This window comes from Branchiostoma lanceolatum, chromosome 19 (assembly GCF_035083965.1).
Source record: "Branchiostoma lanceolatum isolate klBraLanc5 chromosome 19, klBraLanc5.hap2, whole genome shotgun sequence".
Classification (NCBI taxonomy): Eukaryota; Metazoa; Chordata; class Leptocardii; order Amphioxiformes; family Branchiostomatidae; genus Branchiostoma; species Branchiostoma lanceolatum.
The window spans coordinates 40,446-63,730 of record NC_089740.1 but is presented as its reverse complement, the minus strand read 5'-3'; the positions used below and the strand labels follow the sequence as shown (position 1 = coordinate 63,730).

Sequence of the window (23,285 nt, the reverse complement as noted above, 5' to 3'; positions counted from 1 at the left end):
ACGATACTTGAAATCTGTCTGCAGTTTCAAACTCCTGGCCAAAAGACCTTTTGAATGAGTCCAAGTTTGGCCCGTTTGAAGAATGGTTAGGGTTAGGGTTAGGAATAAGACCTAGGGTTAGGGTTAGGGTTAACTTTTACAGTCTCATGACTCGATAACAAAGCACGATACTTGAAATCTGTCTGCAGTTTCAAACTCCTGGCCAAAAGACCTTTTGAATGAGTCCAAGTTTGGCCCGTTTGAAGAATGGTTAGGGTTAGGGTTAGGAATAAGACCTAGGGTTAGGGTTAGGGTTAACTTTTACAGTCTCATGACTCGATAACAAAGCACGATACTTGAAATCTGTCTGCAGTTTCAAACTCCTGGCCAAAAGACCTTTTGAATGAGTCCAAGTTTGGCCCGTTTGAAGAATGGTTAGGGTTAGGGTTAGGAATAAGACCTAGGGTTAGGGTTAGGGTTAACTTTTACAGTCTCATGACTCGATAACAAAGCACGATACTTGAAATCTGTCTGCAGTTTCAAACTCCTGGCCAAAAGACCTTTTGAATGAGTCCAAGTTTGGCCCGTTTGAAGAATGGTTAGGGTTAGGGTTAGGAATAAGACCTAGGGTTAGGGTTAGGGTTAACTTTTAAAGTCTCATGACTCGATAACAAAGCACGATACTTGAAATCTGTCTGCAGTTTCAAACTCCTGGCCAAAAGACCTTTTGAATGAGTCCAAGTTTGGCCCGTTTGAAGAATGGTTAGGGTTAGGGTTAGGAATAAGACCTAGGGTTAGGGTTAGGGTTAACTTTTACAGTCTCATGACTCGATAACAAAGCACGATACTTGAAATCTGTCTGCAGTTTCAAACTCCTGGCCAAAAGACCTTTTGAATGAGTCCAAGTTTGGCCCGTTTGAAGAATGGTTAGGGTTAGGGTTAGGAATAAGACCTAGGGTTAGGGTTAGGGTTAACTTTTACAGTCTCATGACTCGATAACAAAGCACGATACTTGAAATCTGTCTGCAGTTTCAAACTCCTGGCCAAAAGACCTTTTGAATGAGTCCAAGTTTGGCCCGTTTGAAGAATGGTTAGGGTTAGGGTTAGGAATAAGACCTAGGGTTAGGGTTAGGGTTAACTTTTAAAGTCTCATGACTCGATAACAAAGCACGATACTTGAAATCTGTCTGCAGTTTCAAACTCCTGGCCAAAAGACCTTTTGAATGAGTCCAAGTTTGGCCCGTTTGAAGAATGGTTAGGGTTAGGGTTAGGAATAAGACCTAGGGTTAGGGTTAGGGTTAACTTTTACAGTCTCATGACTCGATAACAAAGCACGATACTTGAAATCTGTCTGCAGTTTCAAACTCCTGGCCAAAAGACCTTTTGAATGAGTCCAAGTTTGGCCCGTTTGAAGAATGGTTAGGGTTAAGGTTAGGGTTAGGATTAAGACCTAGGGCTATGGTTACACGATGAGGTCGGTTAAGTCAGTTTGGGTTGTCTTTTGGTGAAAGGTTTAACTGACATAACATTGTGGCCTGCCGTAGATACATGGCCACCGGCTGTAATGCTTAGTTTGTTTGTTTCTTCAGGCCAGTACCTACCTTCTGATACAAAAACTTTATCGCTTGGGTGGATTTAACCCGGAAAGCACCCTTTCACAGTTAGGGTTAGGGTTAGGAATAAGACCTAGGGTTAGGGTTAGGGTTAACTTTTACAGTCTCATGACTCGATAACAAAGCACGATACTTGAAATCTGTCTGCAGTTTCAAACTCCTGGCCAAAAGACCTTTTGAATGAGTCCAAGTTTGGCCCGTTTGAAGAATGGTTAGGGTTAGGGTTAGGAATAAGACCTAGGGTTAGGGTTAGGGTTAACTTTTAAAGTCTCATCACTCGATAACAAAGCACGATACTTGAAATCTGTCTGCAGTTTCAAACTCCTGGCCAAAAGACCTTTTGAATGAGTCCAAGTTTGGCCCGTTTGAAGAATGGTTAGGGTTAGGGTTAGGAATAAGACCTAGGGTTAGGGTTAGGGTTAACTTTTACAGTCTCATGACTCGATAACAAAGCACGATACTTGAAATCTGTCTGCAGTTTCAAACTCCTGGCCAAAAGACCTTTTGAATGAGTCCAAGTTTGGCCCGTTTGAAGAATGGTTAGGGTTAAGGTTAGGGTTAGGATTAAGACCTAGGGCTATGGTTACACGATGAGGTCGGTTAAGTCAGTTTGGGTTGTCTTTTGGTGAAAGGTTTAACTGACATAACATTGTGGCCTGCCGTAGATACATGGCCACCGGCTGTAATGCTTAGTTTGTTTGTTTCTTCAGGCCAGTACCTACCTTCTGATACAAAAACTTTATCGCTTGGGTGGATTTAACCCGGAAAGCACCCTTTCACAGTTAGGGTTAGGGTTAGGAATAAGACCTAGGGTTAGGGTTAGGGTTAACTTTTACAGTCTCATGACTCGATAACAAAGCACGATACTTGAAATCTGTCTGCAGTTTCAAACTCCTGGCCAAAAGACCTTTTGAATGAGTCCAAGTTTGGCCCGTTTGAAGAATGGTTAGGGTTAGGGTTAGGAATAAGACCTAGGGTTAGGGTTAGGGTTAACTTTTAAAGTCTCATCACTCGATAACAAAGCACGATACTTGAAATCTGTCTGCAGTTTCAAACTCCTGGCCAAAAGACCTTTTGAATGAGTCCAAGTTTGGCCCGTTTGAAGAATGGTTAGGGTTAGGGTTAGGAATAAGACCTAGGGTTAGGGTTAGGGTTAACTTTTACAGTCTCATGACTCGATAACAAAGCACGATACTTGAAATCTGTCTGCAGTTTCAAACTCCTGGCCAAAAGACCTTTTGAATGAGTCCAAGTTTGGCCCGTTTGAAGAATGGTTAGGGTTAAGGTTAGGGTTAGGATTAAGACCTAGGGCTATGGTTACACGATGAGGTCGGTTAAGTCAGTTTGGGTTGTCTTTTGGTGAAAGGTTTAACTGACATAACATTGTGGCCTGCCGTAGATACATGGCCACCGGCTGTAATGCTTAGTTTGTTTGTTTCTTCAGGCCAGTACCTACCTTCTGATACAAAAACTTTATCGCTTGGGTGGATTTAACCCGGAAAGCACCCTTTCACAGTTAGGGTTAGGGTTAGGAATAAGACCTAGGGTTAGGGTTAGGGTTAACTTTTACAGTCTCATGACTCGATAACAAAGCACGATACTTGAAATCTGTCTGCAGTTTCAAACTCCTGGCCAAAAGACCTTTTGAATGAGTCCAAGTTTGGCCCGTTTGAAGAATGGTTAGGGTTAGGGTTAGGAATAAGACCTAGGGTTAGGGTTAGGGTTAACTTTTAAAGTCTCATGACTCGATAACAAAGCACGATACTTGAAATCTGTCTGCAGTTTCAAACTCCTGGCCAAAAGACCTTTTGAATGAGTCCAAGTTTGGCCCGTTTGAAGAATGGTTAGGGTTAGGGTTAGGAATAAGACCTAGGGTTAGGGTTAGGGTTAACTTTTAAAGTCTCATGACTCGATAACAAAGCACGATACTTGAAATCTGTCTGCAGTTTCAAACTCCTGGCCAAAAGACCTTTTGAATGAGTCCAAGTTTGGCCCGTTTGAAGAATGGTTAGGGTTAGGGTTAGGAATAAGACCTAGGGTTAGGGTTAGGGTTAACTTTTACAGTCTCATGACTCGATAACAAAGCACGATACTTGAAATCTGTCTGCAGTTTCAAACTCCTGGCCAAAAGACCTTTTGAATGAGTCCAAGTTTGGCCCGTTTGAAGAATGGTTAGGGTTAGGGTTAGGAATAAGACCTAGGGTTAGGGTTAGGGTTAACTTTTAAAGTCTCATGACTCGATAACAAAGCACGATACTTGAAATCTGTCTGCAGTTTCAAACTCCTGGCCAAAAGACCTTTTGAATGAGTCCAAGTTTGGCCCGTTTGAAGAATGGTTAGGGTTAGGGTTAGGAATAAGACCTAGGGTTAGGGTTAGGGTTAACTTTTACAGTCTCATGACTCGATAACAAAGCACGATACTTGAAATCTGTCTGCAGTTTCAAACTCCTGGCCAAAAGACCTTTTGAATGAGTCCAAGTTTGGCCCGTTTGAAGAATGGTTAGGGTTAAGGTTAGGGTTAGGATTAAGACCTAGGGCTATGGTTACATGATGAGGTCGGTTAAGTCAGTTTGGGTTGTCTTTTGGTGAAAGGTTTAACTGACATAACATTGTGGCCTGCCGTAGATACATGGCCACCGGCTGTAATGCTTAGTTTGTTTGTTTCTTCAGGCCAGTACCTACCTTCTGATACAAAAACTTTATCGCTTGGGTGGATTTAACCCGGAAAGCACCCTTTCACAGTTAGGGTTAGGGTTAGGAATAAGACCTAGGGTTAGGGTTAGGGTTAACTTTTACAGTCTCATGACTCGATAACAAAGCACGATACTTGAAATCTGTCTGCAGTTTCAAACTCCTGGCCAAAAGACCTTTTGAATGAGTCCAAGTTTGGCCCGTTTGAAGAATGGTTAGGGTTAGGGTTAGGAATAAGACCTAGGGTTAGGGTTAGGGTTAACTTTTAAAGTCTCATAACTCGATAACAAAGCACGATACTTGAAATCTGTCTGCAGTTTCAAACTCCTGGCCAAAAGACCTTTTGAATGAGTCCAAGTTTGGCCCGTTTGAAGAATGGTTAGGGTTAAGGTTAGGGTTAGGATTAAGACCTAGGGCTATGGTTACACGATGAGGTCGGTTAAGTCAGTTTGGGTTGTCTTTTGGTGAAAGGTTTAACTGACATAACATTGTGGCCTGCCGTAGATACATGGCCACCGGCTGTAATGCTTAGTTTGTTTGTTTCTTCAGGCCAGTACCTACCTTCTGATACAAAAACTTTATCGCTTGGGTGGATTTAACCCGGAAAGCACCCTTTCACAGTTAGGGTTAGGGTTAGGAATAAGACCTAGGGTTAGGGTTAGGGTTAACTTTTACAGTCTCATGACTCGATAACAAAGCACGATACTTGAAATCTGTCTGCAGTTTCAAACTCCTGGCCAAAAGACCTTTTGAATGAGTCCAAGTTTGGCCCGTTTGAAGAATGGTTAGGGTTAGGGTTAGGAATAAGACCTAGGGTTAGGGTTAGGGTTAACTTTTAAAGTCTCATCACTCGATAACAAAGCACGATACTTGAAATCTGTCTGCAGTTTCAAACTCCTGGCCAAAAGACCTTTTGAATGAGTCCAAGTTTGGCCCGTTTGAAGAATGGTTAGGGTTAGGGTTAGGAATAAGACCTAGGGTTAGGGTTAGGGTTAACTTTTACAGTCTCATGACTCGATAACAAAGCACGATACTTGAAATCTGTCTGCAGTTTCAAACTCCTGGCCAAAAGACCTTTTGAATGAGTCCAAGTTTGGCCCGTTTGAAGAATGGTTAGGGTTAAGGTTAGGGTTAGGATTAAGACCTAGGGCTATGGTTACACGATGAGGTCGGTTAAGTCAGTTTGGGTTGTCTTTTGGTGAAAGGTTTAACTGACATAACATTGTGGCCTGCCGTAGATACATGGCCACCGGCTGTAATGCTTAGTTTGTTTGTTTCTTCAGGCCAGTACCTACCTTCTGATACAAAAACTTTATCGCTTGGGTGGATTTAACCCGGAAAGCACCCTTTCACAGTTAGGGTTAGGGTTAGGAATAAGACCTAGGGTTAGGGTTAGGGTTAACTTTTACAGTCTCATGACTCGATAACAAAGCACGATACTTGAAATCTGTCTGCAGTTTCAAACTCCTGGCCAAAAGACCTTTTGAATGAGTCCAAGTTTGGCCCGTTTGAAGAATGGTTAGGGTTAGGGTTAGGAATAAGACCTAGGGTTAGGGTTAGGGTTAACTTTTAAAGTCTCATCACTCGATAACAAAGCACGATACTTGAAATCTGTCTGCAGTTTCAAACTCCTGGCCAAAAGACCTTTTGAATGAGTCCAAGTTTGGCCCGTTTGAAGAATGGTTAGGGTTAGGGTTAGGAATAAGACCTAGGGTTAGGGTTAGGGTTAACTTTTACAGTCTCATGACTCGATAACAAAGCACGATACTTGAAATCTGTCTGCAGTTTCAAACTCCTGGCCAAAAGACCTTTTGAATGAGTCCAAGTTTGGCCCGTTTGAAGAATGGTTAGGGTTAAGGTTAGGGTTAGGATTAAGACCTAGGGCTATGGTTACACGATGAGGTCGGTTAAGTCAGTTTGGGTTGTCTTTTGGTGAAAGGTTTAACTGACATAACATTGTGGCCTGCCGTAGATACATGGCCACCGGCTGTAATGCTTAGTTTGTTTGTTTCTTCAGGCCAGTACCTACCTTCTGATACAAAAACTTTATCGCTTGGGTGGATTTAACCCGGAAAGCACCCTTTCACAGTTAGGGTTAGGGTTAGGAATAAGACCTAGGGTTAGGGTTAGGGTTAACTTTTACAGTCTCATGACTCGATAACAAAGCACGATACTTGAAATCTGTCTGCAGTTTCAAACTCCTGGCCAAAAGACCTTTTGAATGAGTCCAAGTTTGGCCCGTTTGAAGAATGGTTAGGGTTAGGGTTAGGAATAAGACCTAGGGTTAGGGTTAGGGTTAACTTTTAAAGTCTCATCACTCGATAACAAAGCACGATACTTGAAATCTGTCTGCAGTTTCAAACTCCTGGCCAAAAGACCTTTTGAATGAGTCCAAGTTTGGCCCGTTTGAAGAATGGTTAGGGTTAGGGTTAGGAATAAGACCTAGGGTTAGGGTTAGGGTTAACTTTTACAGTCTCATGACTCGATAACAAAGCACGATACTTGAAATCTGTCTGCAGTTTCAAACTCCTGGCCAAAAGACCTTTTGAATGAGTCCAAGTTTGGCCCGTTTGAAGAATGGTTAGGGTTAGGGTTAGGGTTAGGGTTAGGGTTAGGGTTAGGGTTAGGGTTAGGGTTAGGGTTAGGGTTAGGGTTAGGGTTAGGGTTAGGGTTAGGGTTAGGGTTACACGATGAGGTCGGTTAAGTCAGTTTGGGTTGTCTTTTGGTGAAAGGTTTAACTGACATAACATTGTGGCCTGCCGTAGATACATGGCCACCGGCTGTAATGCTTAGTTTGTTTGTTTCTTCAGGCCAGTACCTACCTTCTGATACAAAAACTTTATCGCTTGGGTGGATTTAACCCGGAAAGCACCCTTTCACAGTTAGGGTTAGGGTTAGGAATAAGACCTAGGGTTAGGGTTAGGGTTAACTTTTACAGTCTCATGACTCGATAACAAAGCACGATACTTGAAATCTGTCTGCAGTTTCAAACTCCTGGCCAAAAGACCTTTTGAATGAGTCCAAGTTTGGCCCGTTTGAAGAATGGTTAGGGTTAGGGTTAGGAATAAGACCTAGGGTTAGGGTTAGGGTTAACTTTTAAAGTCTCATCACTCGATAACAAAGCACGATACTTGAAATCTGTCTGCAGTTTCAAACTCCTGGCCAAAAGACCTTTTGAATGAGTCCAAGTTTGGCCCGTTTGAAGAATGGTTAGGGTTAGGGTTAGGAATAAGACCTAGGGTTAGGGTTAGGGTTAACTTTTACAGTCTCATGACTCGATAACAAAGCACGATACTTGAAATCTGTCTGCAGTTTCAAACTCCTGGCCAAAAGACCTTTTGAATGAGTCCAAGTTTGGCCCGTTTGAAGAATGGTTAGGGTTAAGGTTAGGGTTAGGATTAAGACCTAGGGCTATGGTTACACGATGAGGTCGGTTAAGTCAGTTTGGGTTGTCTTTTGGTGAAAGGTTTAACTGACATAACATTGTGGCCTGCCGTAGATACATGGCCACCGGCTGTAATGCTTAGTTTGTTTGTTTCTTCAGGCCAGTACCTACCTTCTGATACAAAAACTTTATCGCTTGGGTGGATTTAACCCGGAAAGCACCCTTTCACAGTTAGGGTTAGGGTTAGGAATAAGACCTAGGGTTAGGGTTAGGGTTAACTTTTACAGTCTCATGACTCGATAACAAAGCACGATACTTGAAATCTGTCTGCAGTTTCAAACTCCTGGCCAAAAGACCTTTTGAATGAGTCCAAGTTTGGCCCGTTTGAAGAATGGTTAGGGTTAGGGTTAGGAATAAGACCTAGGGTTAGGGTTAGGGTTAACTTTTACAGTCTCATGACTCGATAACAAAGCACGATACTTGAAATCTGTCTGCAGTTTCAAACTCCTGGCCAAAAGACCTTTTGAATGAGTCCAAGTTTGGCCCGTTTGAAGAATGGTTAGGGTTAAGGTTAGGGTTAGGATTAAGACCTAGGGCTATGGTTACACGATGAGGTCGGTTAAGTCAGTTTGGGTTGTCTTTTGGTGAAAGGTTTAACTGACATAACATTGTGGCCTGCCGTAGATACATGGCCACCGGCTGTAATGCTTAGTTTGTTTGTTTCTTCAGGCCAGTACCTACCTTCTGATACAAAAACTTTATCGCTTGGGTGGATTTAACCCGGAAAGCACCCTTTCACAGTTAGGGTTAGGGTTAGGAATAAGACCTAGGGTTAGGGTTAGGGTTAACTTTTACAGTCTCATGACTCGATAACAAAGCACGATACTTGAAATCTGTCTGCAGTTTCAAACTCCTGGCCAAAAGACCTTTTGAATGAGTCCAAGTTTGGCCCGTTTGAAGAATGGTTAGGGTTAGGGTTAGGAATAAGACCTAGGGTTAGGGTTAGGGTTAACTTTTAAAGTCTCATGACTCGATAACAAAGCACGATACTTGAAATCTGTCTGCAGTTTCAAACTCCTGGCCAAAAGACCTTTTGAATGAGTCCAAGTTTGGCCCGTTTGAAGAATGGTTAGGGTTAGGGTTAGGAATAAGACCTAGGGTTAGGGTTAGGGTTAACTTTTAAAGTCTCATGACTCGATAACAAAGCACGATACTTGAAATCTGTCTGCAGTTTCAAACTCCTGGCCAAAAGACCTTTTGAATGAGTCCAAGTTTGGCCCGTTTGAAGAATGGTTAGGGTTAGGGTTAGGAATAAGACCTAGGGTTAGGGTTAGGGTTAACTTTTAAAGTCTCATCACTCGATAACAAAGCACGATACTTGAAATCTGTCTGCAGTTTCAAACTCCTGGCCAAAAGACCTTTTGAATGAGTCCAAGTTTGGCCCGTTTGAAGAATGGTTAGGGTTAGGGTTAGGAATAAGACCTAGGGTTAGGGTTAGGGTTAACTTTTACAGTCTCATGACTCGATAACAAAGCACGATACTTGAAATCTGTCTGCAGTTTCAAACTCCTGGCCAAAAGACCTTTTGAATGAGTCCAAGTTTGGCCCGTTTGAAGAATGGTTAGGGTTAGGGTTAGGAATAAGACCTAGGGTTAGGGTTAGGGTTAACTTTTAAAGTCTCATGACTCGATAACAAAGCACGATACTTGAAATCTGTCTGCAGTTTCAAACTCCTGGCCAAAAGACCTTTTGAATGAGTCCAAGTTTGGCCCGTTTGAAGAATGGTTAGGGTTAGGGTTAGGAATAAGACCTAGGGTTAGGGTTAGGGTTAACTTTTACAGTCTCATGACTCGATAACAAAGCACGATACTTGAAATCTGTCTGCAGTTTCAAACTCCTGGCCAAAAGACCTTTTGAATGAGTCCAAGTTTGGCCCGTTTGAAGAATGGTTAGGGTTAAGGTTAGGGTTAGGATTAAGACCTAGGGCTATGGTTACACGATGAGGTCGGTTAAGTCAGTTTGGGTTGTCTTTTGGTGAAAGGTTTAACTGACATAACATTGTGGCCTGCCGTAGATACATGGCCACCGGCTGTAATGCTTAGTTTGTTTGTTTCTTCAGGCCAGTACCTACCTTCTGATACAAAAACTTTATCGCTTGGGTGGATTTAACCCGGAAAGCACCCTTTCACAGTTAGGGTTAGGGTTAGGAATAAGACCTAGGGTTAGGGTTAGGGTTAACTTTTACAGTCTCATGACTCGATAACAAAGCACGATACTTGAAATCTGTCTGCAGTTTCAAACTCCTGGCCAAAAGACCTTTTGAATGAGTCCAAGTTTGGCCCGTTTGAAGAATGGTTAGGGTTAGGGTTAGGAATAAGACCTAGGGTTAGGGTTAGGGTTAACTTTTAAAGTCTCATAACTCGATAACAAAGCACGATACTTGAAATCTGTCTGCAGTTTCAAACTCCTGGCCAAAAGACCTTTTGAATGAGTCCAAGTTTGGCCCGTTTGAAGAATGGTTAGGGTTAAGGTTAGGGTTAGGATTAAGACCTAGGGCTATGGTTACACGATGAGGTCGGTTAAGTCAGTTTGGGTTGTCTTTTGGTGAAAGGTTTAACTGACATAACATTGTGGCCTGCCGTAGATACATGGCCACCGGCTGTAATGCTTAGTTTGTTTGTTTCTTCAGGCCAGTACCTACCTTCTGATACAAAAACTTTATCGCTTGGGTGGATTTAACCCGGAAAGCACCCTTTCACAGTTAGGGTTAGGGTTAGGAATAAGACCTAGGGTTAGGGTTAGGGTTAACTTTTACAGTCTCATGACTCGATAACAAAGCACGATACTTGAAATCTGTCTGCAGTTTCAAACTCCTGGCCAAAAGACCTTTTGAATGAGTCCAAGTTTGGCCCGTTTGAAGAATGGTTAGGGTTAGGGTTAGGAATAAGACCTAGGGTTAGGGTTAGGGTTAACTTTTAAAGTCTCATCACTCGATAACAAAGCACGATACTTGAAATCTGTCTGCAGTTTCAAACTCCTGGCCAAAAGACCTTTTGAATGAGTCCAAGTTTGGCCCGTTTGAAGAATGGTTAGGGTTAGGGTTAGGAATAAGACCTAGGGTTAGGGTTAGGGTTAACTTTTACAGTCTCATGACTCGATAACAAAGCACGATACTTGAAATCTGTCTGCAGTTTCAAACTCCTGGCCAAAAGACCTTTTGAATGAGTCCAAGTTTGGCCCGTTTGAAGAATGGTTAGGGTTAAGGTTAGGGTTAGGATTAAGACCTAGGGCTATGGTTACACGATGAGGTCGGTTAAGTCAGTTTGGGTTGTCTTTTGGTGAAAGGTTTAACTGACATAACATTGTGGCCTGCCGTAGATACATGGCCACCGGCTGTAATGCTTAGTTTGTTTGTTTCTTCAGGCCAGTACCTACCTTCTGATACAAAAACTTTATCGCTTGGGTGGATTTAACCCGGAAAGCACCCTTTCACAGTTAGGGTTAGGGTTAGGAATAAGACCTAGGGTTAGGGTTAGGGTTAACTTTTACAGTCTCATGACTCGATAACAAAGCACGATACTTGAAATCTGTCTGCAGTTTCAAACTCCTGGCCAAAAGACCTTTTGAATGAGTCCAAGTTTGGCCCGTTTGAAGAATGGTTAGGGTTAGGGTTAGGAATAAGACCTAGGGTTAGGGTTAGGGTTAACTTTTAAAGTCTCATCACTCGATAACAAAGCACGATACTTGAAATCTGTCTGCAGTTTCAAACTCCTGGCCAAAAGACCTTTTGAATGAGTCCAAGTTTGGCCCGTTTGAAGAATGGTTAGGGTTAGGGTTAGGAATAAGACCTAGGGTTAGGGTTAGGGTTAACTTTTACAGTCTCATGACTCGATAACAAAGCACGATACTTGAAATCTGTCTGCAGTTTCAAACTCCTGGCCAAAAGACCTTTTGAATGAGTCCAAGTTTGGCCCGTTTGAAGAATGGTTAGGGTTAAGGTTAGGGTTAGGATTAAGACCTAGGGCTATGGTTACACGATGAGGTCGGTTAAGTCAGTTTGGGTTGTCTTTTGGTGAAAGGTTTAACTGACATAACATTGTGGCCTGCCGTAGATACATGGCCACCGGCTGTAATGCTTAGTTTGTTTGTTTCTTCAGGCCAGTACCTACCTTCTGATACAAAAACTTTATCGCTTGGGTGGATTTAACCCGGAAAGCACCCTTTCACAGTTAGGGTTAGGGTTAGGAATAAGACCTAGGGTTAGGGTTAGGGTTAACTTTTACAGTCTCATGACTCGATAACAAAGCACGATACTTGAAATCTGTCTGCAGTTTCAAACTCCTGGCCAAAAGACCTTTTGAATGAGTCCAAGTTTGGCCCGTTTGAAGAATGGTTAGGGTTAGGGTTAGGAATAAGACCTAGGGTTAGGGTTAGGGTTAACTTTTAAAGTCTCATCACTCGATAACAAAGCACGATACTTGAAATCTGTCTGCAGTTTCAAACTCCTGGCCAAAAGACCTTTTGAATGAGTCCAAGTTTGGCCCGTTTGAAGAATGGTTAGGGTTAGGGTTAGGAATAAGACCTAGGGTTAGGGTTAGGGTTAACTTTTACAGTCTCATGACTCGATAACAAAGCACGATACTTGAAATCTGTCTGCAGTTTCAAACTCCTGGCCAAAAGACCTTTTGAATGAGTCCAAGTTTGGCCCGTTTGAAGAATGGTTAGGGTTAGGGTTAGGGTTAGGGTTAGGGTTAGGGTTAGGGTTAGGGTTAGGGTTAGGGTTAGGGTTAGGGTTAGGGTTAGGGTTAGGGTTAGGGTTACACGATGAGGTCGGTTAAGTCAGTTTGGGTTGTCTTTTGGTGAAAGGTTTAACTGACATAACATTGTGGCCTGCCGTAGATACATGGCCACCGGCTGTAATGCTTAGTTTGTTTGTTTCTTCAGGCCAGTACCTACCTTCTGATACAAAAACTTTATCGCTTGGGTGGATTTAACCCGGAAAGCACCCTTTCACAGTTAGGGTTAGGGTTAGGAATAAGACCTAGGGTTAGGGTTAGGGTTAACTTTTACAGTCTCATGACTCGATAACAAAGCACGATACTTGAAATCTGTCTGCAGTTTCAAACTCCTGGCCAAAAGACCTTTTGAATGAGTCCAAGTTTGGCCCGTTTGAAGAATGGTTAGGGTTAGGGTTAGGAATAAGACCTAGGGTTAGGGTTAGGGTTAACTTTTAAAGTCTCATCACTCGATAACAAAGCACGATACTTGAAATCTGTCTGCAGTTTCAAACTCCTGGCCAAAAGACCTTTTGAATGAGTCCAAGTTTGGCCCGTTTGAAGAATGGTTAGGGTTAGGGTTAGGAATAAGACCTAGGGTTAGGGTTAGGGTTAACTTTTACAGTCTCATGACTCGATAACAAAGCACGATACTTGAAATCTGTCTGCAGTTTCAAACTCCTGGCCAAAAGACCTTTTGAATGAGTCCAAGTTTGGCCCGTTTGAAGAATGGTTAGGGTTAAGGTTAGGGTTAGGATTAAGACCTAGGGCTATGGTTACACGATGAGGTCGGTTAAGTCAGTTTGGGTTGTCTTTTGGTGAAAGGTTTAACTGACATAACATTGTGGCCTGCCGTAGATACATGGCCACCGGCTGTAATGCTTAGTTTGTTTGTTTCTTCAGGCCAGTACCTACCTTCTGATACAAAAACTTTATCGCTTGGGTGGATTTAACCCGGAAAGCACCCTTTCACAGTTAGGGTTAGGGTTAGGAATAAGACCTAGGGTTAGGGTTAGGGTTAACTTTTACAGTCTCATGACTCGATAACAAAGCACGATACTTGAAATCTGTCTGCAGTTTCAAACTCCTGGCCAAAAGACCTTTTGAATGAGTCCAAGTTTGGCCCGTTTGAAGAATGGTTAGGGTTAGGGTTAGGAATAAGACCTAGGGTTAGGGTTAGGGTTAACTTTTACAGTCTCATGACTCGATAACAAAGCACGATACTTGAAATCTGTCTGCAGTTTCAAACTCCTGGCCAAAAGACCTTTTGAATGAGTCCAAGTTTGGCCCGTTTGAAGAATGGTTAGGGTTAAGGTTAGGGTTAGGATTAAGACCTAGGGCTATGGTTACACGATGAGGTCGGTTAAGTCAGTTTGGGTTGTCTTTTGGTGAAAGGTTTAACTGACATAACATTGTGGCCTGCCGTAGATACATGGCCACCGGCTGTAATGCTTAGTTTGTTTGTTTCTTCAGGCCAGTACCTACCTTCTGATACAAAAACTTTATCGCTTGGGTGGATTTAACCCGGAAAGCACCCTTTCACAGTTAGGGTTAGGGTTAGGAATAAGACCTAGGGTTAGGGTTAGGGTTAACTTTTACAGTCTCATGACTCGATAACAAAGCACGATACTTGAAATCTGTCTGCAGTTTCAAACTCCTGGCCAAAAGACCTTTTGAATGAGTCCAAGTTTGGCCCGTTTGAAGAATGGTTAGGGTTAGGGTTAGGAATAAGACCTAGGGTTAGGGTTAGGGTTAACTTTTAAAGTCTCATGACTCGATAACAAAGCACGATACTTGAAATCTGTCTGCAGTTTCAAACTCCTGGCCAAAAGACCTTTTGAATGAGTCCAAGTTTGGCCCGTTTGAAGAATGGTTAGGGTTAGGGTTAGGAATAAGACCTAGGGTTAGGGTTAGGGTTAACTTTTAAAGTCTCATGACTCGATAACAAAGCACGATACTTGAAATCTGTCTGCAGTTTCAAACTCCTGGCCAAAAGACCTTTTGAATGAGTCCAAGTTTGGCCCGTTTGAAGAATGGTTAGGGTTAGGGTTAGGAATAAGACCTAGGGTTAGGGTTAGGGTTAACTTTTAAAGTCTCATCACTCGATAACAAAGCACGATACTTGAAATCTGTCTGCAGTTTCAAACTCCTGGCCAAAAGACCTTTTGAATGAGTCCAAGTTTGGCCCGTTTGAAGAATGGTTAGGGTTAGGGTTAGGAATAAGACCTAGGGTTAGGGTTAGGGTTAACTTTTACAGTCTCATGACTCGATAACAAAGCACGATACTTGAAATCTGTCTGCAGTTTCAAACTCCTGGCCAAAAGACCTTTTGAATGAGTCCAAGTTTGGCCCGTTTGAAGAATGGTTAGGGTTAGGGTTAGGAATAAGACCTAGGGTTAGGGTTAGGGTTAACTTTTAAAGTCTCATGACTCGATAACAAAGCACGATACTTGAAATCTGTCTGCAGTTTCAAACTCCTGGCCAAAAGACCTTTTGAATGAGTCCAAGTTTGGCCCGTTTGAAGAATGGTTAGGGTTAGGGTTAGGAATAAGACCTAGGGTTAGGGTTAGGGTTAACTTTTACAGTCTCATGACTCGATAACAAAGCACGATACTTGAAATCTGTCTGCAGTTTCAAACTCCTGGCCAAAAGACCTTTTGAATGAGTCCAAGTTTGGCCCGTTTGAAGAATGGTTAGGGTTAAGGTTAGGGTTAGGATTAAGACCTAGGGCTATGGTTACACGATGAGGTCGGTTAAGTCAGTTTGGGTTGTCTTTTGGTGAAAGGTTTAACTGACATAACATTGTGGCCTGCCGTAGATACATGGCCACCGGCTGTAATGCTTAGTTTGTTTGTTTCTTCAGGCCAGTACCTACCTTCTGATACAAAAACTTTATCGCTTGGGTGGATTTAACCCGGAAAGCACCCTTTCACAGTTAGGGTTAGGGTTAGGAATAAGACCTAGGGTTAGGGTTAGGGTTAACTTTTACAGTCTCATGACTCGATAACAAAGCACGATACTTGAAATCTGTCTGCAGTTTCAAACTCCTGGCCAAAAGACCTTTTGAATGAGTCCAAGTTTGGCCCGTTTGAAGAATGGTTAGGGTTAGGGTTAGGAATAAGACCTAGGGTTAGGGTTAGGGTTAACTTTTAAAGTCTCATAACTCGATAACAAAGCACGATACTTGAAATCTGTCTGCAGTTTCAAACTCCTGGCCAAAAGACCTTTTGAATGAGTCCAAGTTTGGCCCGTTTGAAGAATGGTTAGGGTTAAGGTTAGGGTTAGGATTAAGACCTAGGGCTATGGTTACACGATGAGGTCGGTTAAGTCAGTTTGGGTTGTCTTTTGGTGAAAGGTTTAACTGACATAACATTGTGGCCTGCCGTAGATACATGGCCACCGGCTGTAATGCTTAGTTTGTTTGTTTCTTCAGGCCAGTACCTACCTTCTGATACAAAAACTTTATCGCTTGGGTGGATTTAACCCGGAAAGCACCCTTTCACAGTTAGGGTTAGGGTTAGGAATAAGACCTAGGGTTAGGGTTAGGGTTAACTTTTACAGTCTCATGACTCGATAACAAAGCACGATACTTGAAATCTGTCTGCAGTTTCAAACTCCTGGCCAAAAGACCTTTTGAATGAGTCCAAGTTTGGCCCGTTTGAAGAATGGTTAGGGTTAGGGTTAGGGTTAGGGTTAGGGTTAGGGTTAGGGTTAGGGTTAGGGTTAGGGTTAGGGTTAGGGTTAGGGTTAGGGTTAGGGTTAGGGTTAGGGTTAGGGTTAGGGTTAGGGTTAGGGTTAGGGTTAGGGTTAGGGTTAGGGTTAGGGTTAGGGTTAGGGTTAGGGTTAGGGTTAGGGTTAGGGTTACACGATGAGGTCGGTTAAGTCAGTTTGGGTTGTCTTTTGGTGAAAGGTTTAACTGACATAACATTGTGGCCTGCCGTAGATACATGGCCACCGGCTGTAATGCTTAGTTTGTTTGTTTCTTCAGGCCAGTACCTACCTTCTGATACAAAAACTTTATCGCTTGGGTGGATTTAACCCGGAAAGCACCCTTTCACAGTTAGGGTTAGGGTTAGGAATAAGACCTAGGGTTAGGGTTAGGGTTAACTTTTACAGTCTCATGACTCGATAACAAAGCACGATACTTGAAATCTGTCTGCAGTTTCAAACTCCTGGCCAAAAGACCTTTTGAATGAGTCCAAGTTTGGCCCGTTTGAAGAATGGTTAGGGTTAAGGTTAGGGTTAGGATTAAGACCTAGGGCTATGGTTACACGATGAGGTCGGTTAAGTCAGTTTGGGTTGTCTTTTGGTGAAAGGTTTAACTGACATAACATTGTGGCCTGCCGTAGATACATGGCCACCGGCTGTAATGCTTAGTTTGTTTGTTTCTTCAGGCCAGTACCTACCTTCTGATACAAAAACTTTATCGCTTGGGTGGATTTAACCCGGAAAGCACCCTTTCACAGTTAGGGTTAGGGTTAGGAATAAGACCTAGGGTTAGGGTTAACTTTTACAGTCTCATGACTCGATAACAAAGCACGATACTTGAAATCTGTCTGCAGTTTCAAACTCCTGGCCAAAAGACCTTTTGAATGAGTCCAAGTTTGGCCCGTTTGAAGAATGGTTAGGGTTAGGGTTAGGAATAAGACCTAGGGTTAGGGTTAGGGTTAACTTTTAAAGTCTCATGACTCGATAACAAAGCACGATACTTGAAATCTGTCTGCAGTTTCAAACTCCTGGCCAAAAGACCTTTTGAATGAGTCCAAGTTTGGCCCGTTTGAAGAATGGTTAGGGTTAGGGTTAGGAATAAGACCTAGGGTTAGGGTTAGGGTTAACTTTTAAAGTCTCATAACTCGATAACAAAGCACGATACTTGAAATCTGTCTGCAGTTTCAAACTCCTGGCCAAAAGACCTTTTGAATGAGTCCAAGTTTGGCCCGTTTGAAGAATGGTTAGGGTTAAGGTTAGGGTTAGGATTAAGACCTAGGGCTATGGTTACACGATGAGGTCGGTTAAGTCAGTTTGGGTTGTCTTTTGGTGAAAGGTTTAACTGACATAACATTGTGGCCTGCCGTAGATACATGGCCACCGGCTGTAATGCTTAGTTTGTTTGTTTCTTCAGGCCAGTACCTACCTTCTGATACAAAAACTTTATCGCTTGGGTGGATTTAACCCGGAAAGCACCCTTTCACAGTTAGGGTTAGGGTTAGGAATAAGACCTAGGGTTAGGGTTAGGGTTAACTTTTACAGTCTCATGACTCGATAACAAAGCACGATACTTGAAATCTGTCTGCAGTTTCAAACTCCTGGCCAAAAGACCTTTTGAATGAGTCCAAGTTTGGCCCGTTTGAAGAATGGTTAGGGTTAGGGTTAGGAATAAGACCTAGGGTTAGGGTTAGGGTTAACTTTTACAGTCTCATGACTCGATAACAAAGCACGATACTTGAAATCTGTCTGCAGTTTCAAACTCCTGGCCAAAAGACCTTTTGAATGAGTCCAAGTTTGGCCCGTTTGAAGAATGGTTAGGGTTAAGGTTAGGGTTAGGATTAAGACCTAGGGCTATGGTTACACGATGAGGTCGGTTAAGTCAGTTTGGGTTGTCTTTTGGTGAAAGGTTTAACTGACATAACATTGTGGCCTGCCGTAGATACATGGCCACCGGCTGTAATGCTTAGTTTGTTTGTTTCTTCAGGCCAGTACCTACCTTCTGATACAAAAACTTTATCGCTTGGGTGGATTTAACCCGGAAAGCACCCTTTCACAGTTAGGGTTAGGGTTAGGAATAAGACCTAGGGTTAGGGTTAGGGTTAACTTTTACAGTCTCATGACTCGATAACAAAGCACGATACTTGAAATCTGTCTGCAGTTTCAAACTCCTGGCCAAAAGACCTTTTGAATGAGTCCAAGTTTGGCCCGTTTGAAGAATGGTTAGGGTTAGGGTTAGGAATAAGACCTAGGGTTAGGGTTAGGGTTAACTTTTAAAGTCTCATCACTCGATAACAAAGCACGATACTTGAAATCTGTCTGCAGTTTCAAACTCCTGGCCAAAAGACCTTTTGAATGAGTCCAAGTTTGGCCCGTTTGAAGAATGGTTAGGGTTAGGGTTAGGAATAAGACCTAGGGTTAGGGTTAGGGTTAACTTTTAAAGTCTCATAACTCGATAACAAAGCACGATACTTGAAATCTGTCTGCAGTTTCAAACTCCTGGCCAAAAGACCTTTTGAATGAGTCCAAGTTTGGCCCGTTTGAAGAATGGTTAGGGTTAAGGTTAGGGTTAGGATTAAGACCTAGGGCTATGGTTACACGATGAGGTCGGTTAAGTCAGTTTGGGTTGTCTTTTGGTGAAAGGTTTAACTGACATAACATTGTGGCCTGCCGTAAATACATGGCCACCGGCTGTAATGCTTAGTTTGTTTGTATCTTCAGGCCAGTACCTACCTGTTTACTTTACACAGGTATCCGCCTCACTGGCTGTAACACCACCGGTTTACTTTACACAGGTATCCGCCTCACTGGCTGTATCACCACCTGTTTACTTTACACAGGTATCCGCCTCACTGGCTGTATCACCACCTGTTTACTTTACACAGGTATCCGCCTCACTGGCTGTATCACCACCTGTTTACTTTACACAGGTATCCGCCTCACTGGCTGTATCACCACCTGTTTACTTTACACAGGTATCCGCCTCACTGGCTGTATCACCACCTGTTTACTTTACACAGGTATCCGCCTCACTGGCTGTATCACCACCTGTTTACTTTACACAGGTATCCGCCTCACTGGCTGTATCACCACCTGTTTACTTTACACAGGTATCCGCCTCACTGGCTGTAACACCACCTGTTTACTTTACACAGGTATCCGCCACACTGGCTGTATCACCACCTGTTTACTTTACACAGGTATCCGCCTCACTGGCTGTATCACCACCTGTTTACTTTACACAGGTATCCGCCTCACTGGCTGTATCACCACCTGTTTACTTTACACAGGTATCCGCCTCACTGGCTGTAACACCACCTGTTTACTTTACACAGGTATCCGCCACACTGGCTGTATCACCACCTGTTTACTTTACACAGGTATCCGCCTCACTGGCTGTATCACCACCTGTTTACTTTACACAGGTATCCGCCTCACTGGCTGTACCACCACCTGTTTACTTTACACAGGTATCCGCCTCACTGGCTGTAACACCACCTGTTTACTTTACACAGGTATCCGCCACACTGGCTGTATCACCACCTGTTTACTTTACACAGGTATCCGCCACACTGGCTGTATCACCACCTGTTTACTTTACACAGGTATCCGCCTCACTGGCTGTAACACCACCAGTTTACTTTACACAGGTCTCCGCCTCACTGGCTGTAACACCACCTGTTTACTTTACACAGGTATCCGCCACACTGGCTGTATCACCACCTGTTTGCTTTACACAGGTATCCGCCTCACTGGCTGTATCACCACCTGTTTACTTTACACAGGTATCCGCCTAACTGGCTGTATCACCACCTGTTTACTTTACACAGGTATCCGCCTCACTGGCTGTATCACCACCTGTTTACTTTACACAGGTATCCGCCTCACTGGCTGTATCACCACCTGTTTGCTTTACACAGGTATCCGCCTCACTGGCTGTATCACCACCTGTTTACTTTACACAGGTATCCGCCTCACTGGCTGTATCACCACCTGTTTACTTTACACAGGTATCCGCCACACTGGCTGTATCACCACCTGTTTACTTTACACAGGTATCCGCCTCACTGGCTGTATCACCACCTGTTTACTTTACACAGGTATCCGCCTCACTGGCTGTATCACCACCTGTTTACTTTACACAGGTATCCGCCTCACTGGCTGTACCACCACCTGTTTACTTTACACAGGTATCCGCCTCACTGGCTGTATCACCACCTGTTTACTTTACACAGGTATCCGCCTCACTGGCTGTATCACCACCTGTTTACTTTACACAGGTATCCGCCACACTGGCTCTGTTTCTTAATGTCAGTGCACTATATTTGTAGCTTATACTTGGATCTGCAAGGGAGGACCAGTCATAGCGAGGGCATTTGGTTGCTGGCTTCTCGTTTCAACGTAGGCTTAGGCATATTTCAGCTGACACTATTCTGTGGTCTGAGATACTGAATGTGTTGTAGGCTTCACAATTCTCTACACTGTTTACCCACTTTCTGTTTACAAGGATGTAGTCCAACTGCGCTCTAGTGCCATTTGGATACGAAAATGTCCACAGCTTTCCTTTACGTTTCTGGAATATCGTGTTTAGACATACTAGTCTGTTATTTGGTCCTTACCAATTTGTGCATTCATGTCACCACTTATTACATCTGACTAGACATTCCCAAATCAGACATAGGCAAGGAATATCACGACAAATGGAATTTTGGAAATAACACAACTCTTTATTTCAAACCGAACAACTGGAACTCTGGAACAACTGGAGTTTTTCAGCTAACAGATTCAAGGAATAAAACACGCTATATAATGTATTTGCTTCTACTGTGTAGTTCTGATCTACTGTGAATGTTACAACGTTCCTTATATTTCCCTATCTACCGGTACTTCATTTCAAACCGAACAACTGGAACTCTGGAACAACTGGAGTTTTTCAGCTAACAGATTCAAGGAATAAAACACGCTATATAATGTATTTGCTTCTACTGTGTAGTTCTGATCTACTGTGAATGTTACAACGTTCCTTATATTTCCCTATCTACCGGTACTTCATTTCAAACCGAACAACTGGAACTCTGGAACAACTGGAGTTTTTCAGCTAACAGATTCAAGGAATAAAACACGCTATATAATGTATTTGCTTCTACTGTGTAGTTCTGATCTACTGTGAATGTTACAACGTTCCTTATATTTCCCTATCTACCGGTACTTCATTTCAAACCGAACGACTGGAGACCGTGAAACAATGAACATAAAGTAACGTTGCAAGAAACAATCAGTCTATATTCAGTGGCAAGTCTTGGCGTGCCGGTGGAGACTGCCACCGTGTCTGAACTGCTTGCCGCACTTCTCACATCTGTAGGGCTTCTCTCCGGTGTGTAGTCTCATGTGCACCTCCAATGCTCCTAAGGTTGCAAACCTCCTGCCGCACTCCTCACATGTGTAAGGTTTCTCCCCAGTGTGAGTACGAAAGTGGCGCGAAAGGTTGCCTTTAACTGCGAAGGCTCGGTCACATTCCTGGCACACGTAAGGTTTTTCCCCCGTGTGAGTCCGCATGTGCTTTGTTATTGCACTGAGGTCTCTAAAGTGCGACCCGCACGCATCGCAATGGTAGGGTTTCTCGCCGCTGTGCGTCCTCTTGTGATAGATGTAGGAAGACGCCGTGCTGAACTGCTTGCCGCAATCCTTGCAGCGGTACGGGGTCTCACCCGTGTGGTTTCGTATGTGGACCCTCAGGTTGTACATCCTTGGAGTGGAGAATCCACAATGCTCGCAAACGAACATTGTTGACCTGGAATAGATTCAGAAGTTTGTTATTGAAAGCGATCAGGTAGGCATTACTACATAGCACAAAGTTTTTTCACAACATGGTACACGTTATTTCACAGAAAAAAGTTTTCCGGTCAAGGCTAGAATATAGCACACTTCAAGCCTTATTATCTTGCAATAAGGAGCTAATTTGCATAATTAGTAAGGAAAGTTTGTTAACCAACTGCCTTTCAATGGGACATGGGACAGTGTCAGGTCATGTAAACAGATAGCCTTGCATAAACGTACATGTAGGTCAAATAAATAAACTTTTCTCCAAGCAGAGGTGTGGGTCCTGCTGGTTTTTGACGCGTTCAGTTTAAGCATTGTTGTTCAACACGGTTGGCGACATAACGAAATAGGGACAAAATAGAAAGCCTGACTAGAAACACCTAAAAACGTGCCAGATCAACTTTCAACACTGCCATATCGAACCTTTGTGGCACGTAAATATAAATCACTTTCCATAATAAGCCTTGATTATTTGGCGAAGATAATGTGTTTGTGGAACTCTAGTTTACATTTACCAAACTTCATCACCAACGTAATAAGTTAGGCACACTATCTGGCGTAGCACTAAATAGCGATAAAGTAGACATTGAAAGTACTTACCAGATCAGACGAGCAGATGACGAGATGAAAAAAAACTTGGCTATTTGAAGACGGCTAGAAAACGTTCCGAATCGTTTGAAATCGAATCAGGTACTGTCGACTACGAACTTCAACGACCATTTTATGTAGAAGCGGGCCCTTTGTTTATCCGTGAAATTAGCTATATCAACAATGCTATTGTTACATAATCAAACAGTTGTCTGACAAATCATGATGACCAGTGATTATGTAATTAGTCCCAGCGCGTGCAGATCTCATTGCGCTAATTGAATATTACAACTTCTTTTGTATCAACTGATCAACAGCAAACGCCGCCCTCAAGCGCATCTCTGTGCACTGACCAATCGCAACGTCAGATTTCGGCCAGGGAACCAATCAGACGTCCGGGCGCCCACCAATTGTAATTTGCGGGCATCTGATTAGCGGGTCTCATAAATTCACTCCCCACCGCTCGACGACTACTTTTAATGTCTTGGACTTGAGCGTAGACGAAGTTCACCCGTTCGTTCGACATGCACGTACCAAGCAGACCGCCCGTAAGTCCACCGGTGGCAAAGCCCCAAGGAAGCAGCTGGCAACCAAGGCCGCGCGCAAGAGCGCCCCTGCTAATGGCGGCGTCAAGAAGCCTCACCGCTACAGGCCCGACGGACCTGCGCTTCCAGAGCTCGGCGGTCATGGCCCTGCAGGAAGCCGGCGAGGCCTACCTGGTCGGTGTCT

At 43.3% G+C, this 23,285-nt stretch overlaps 2 protein-coding genes across 3 annotated transcripts in view; one reads left to right on the top strand and one right to left on the bottom strand.

Annotated features, from left to right (window-relative positions):
• LOC136424943 (uncharacterized) overlaps positions 1–23,285 on the top strand; it is a 63,421-nt gene that overhangs the window by 22,910 nt on the left and 17,226 nt on the right. The window lies entirely within an intron of this gene.
• On the bottom strand, positions 20,850–22,691 carry LOC136424945 (zinc finger protein 722-like). The gene is made up of 2 exons (XM_066413599.1): positions 22,569–22,691; positions 20,850–21,939 (listed from the first exon to the last, which is right to left on the bottom strand). The coding sequence occupies exon 2, from the start codon at positions 21,930–21,932 to the stop codon at positions 21,435–21,437; it is 498 nt and encodes a 165-aa protein (XP_066269696.1). The 5' UTR covers positions 21,933–21,939; positions 22,569–22,691; the 3' UTR covers positions 20,850–21,434.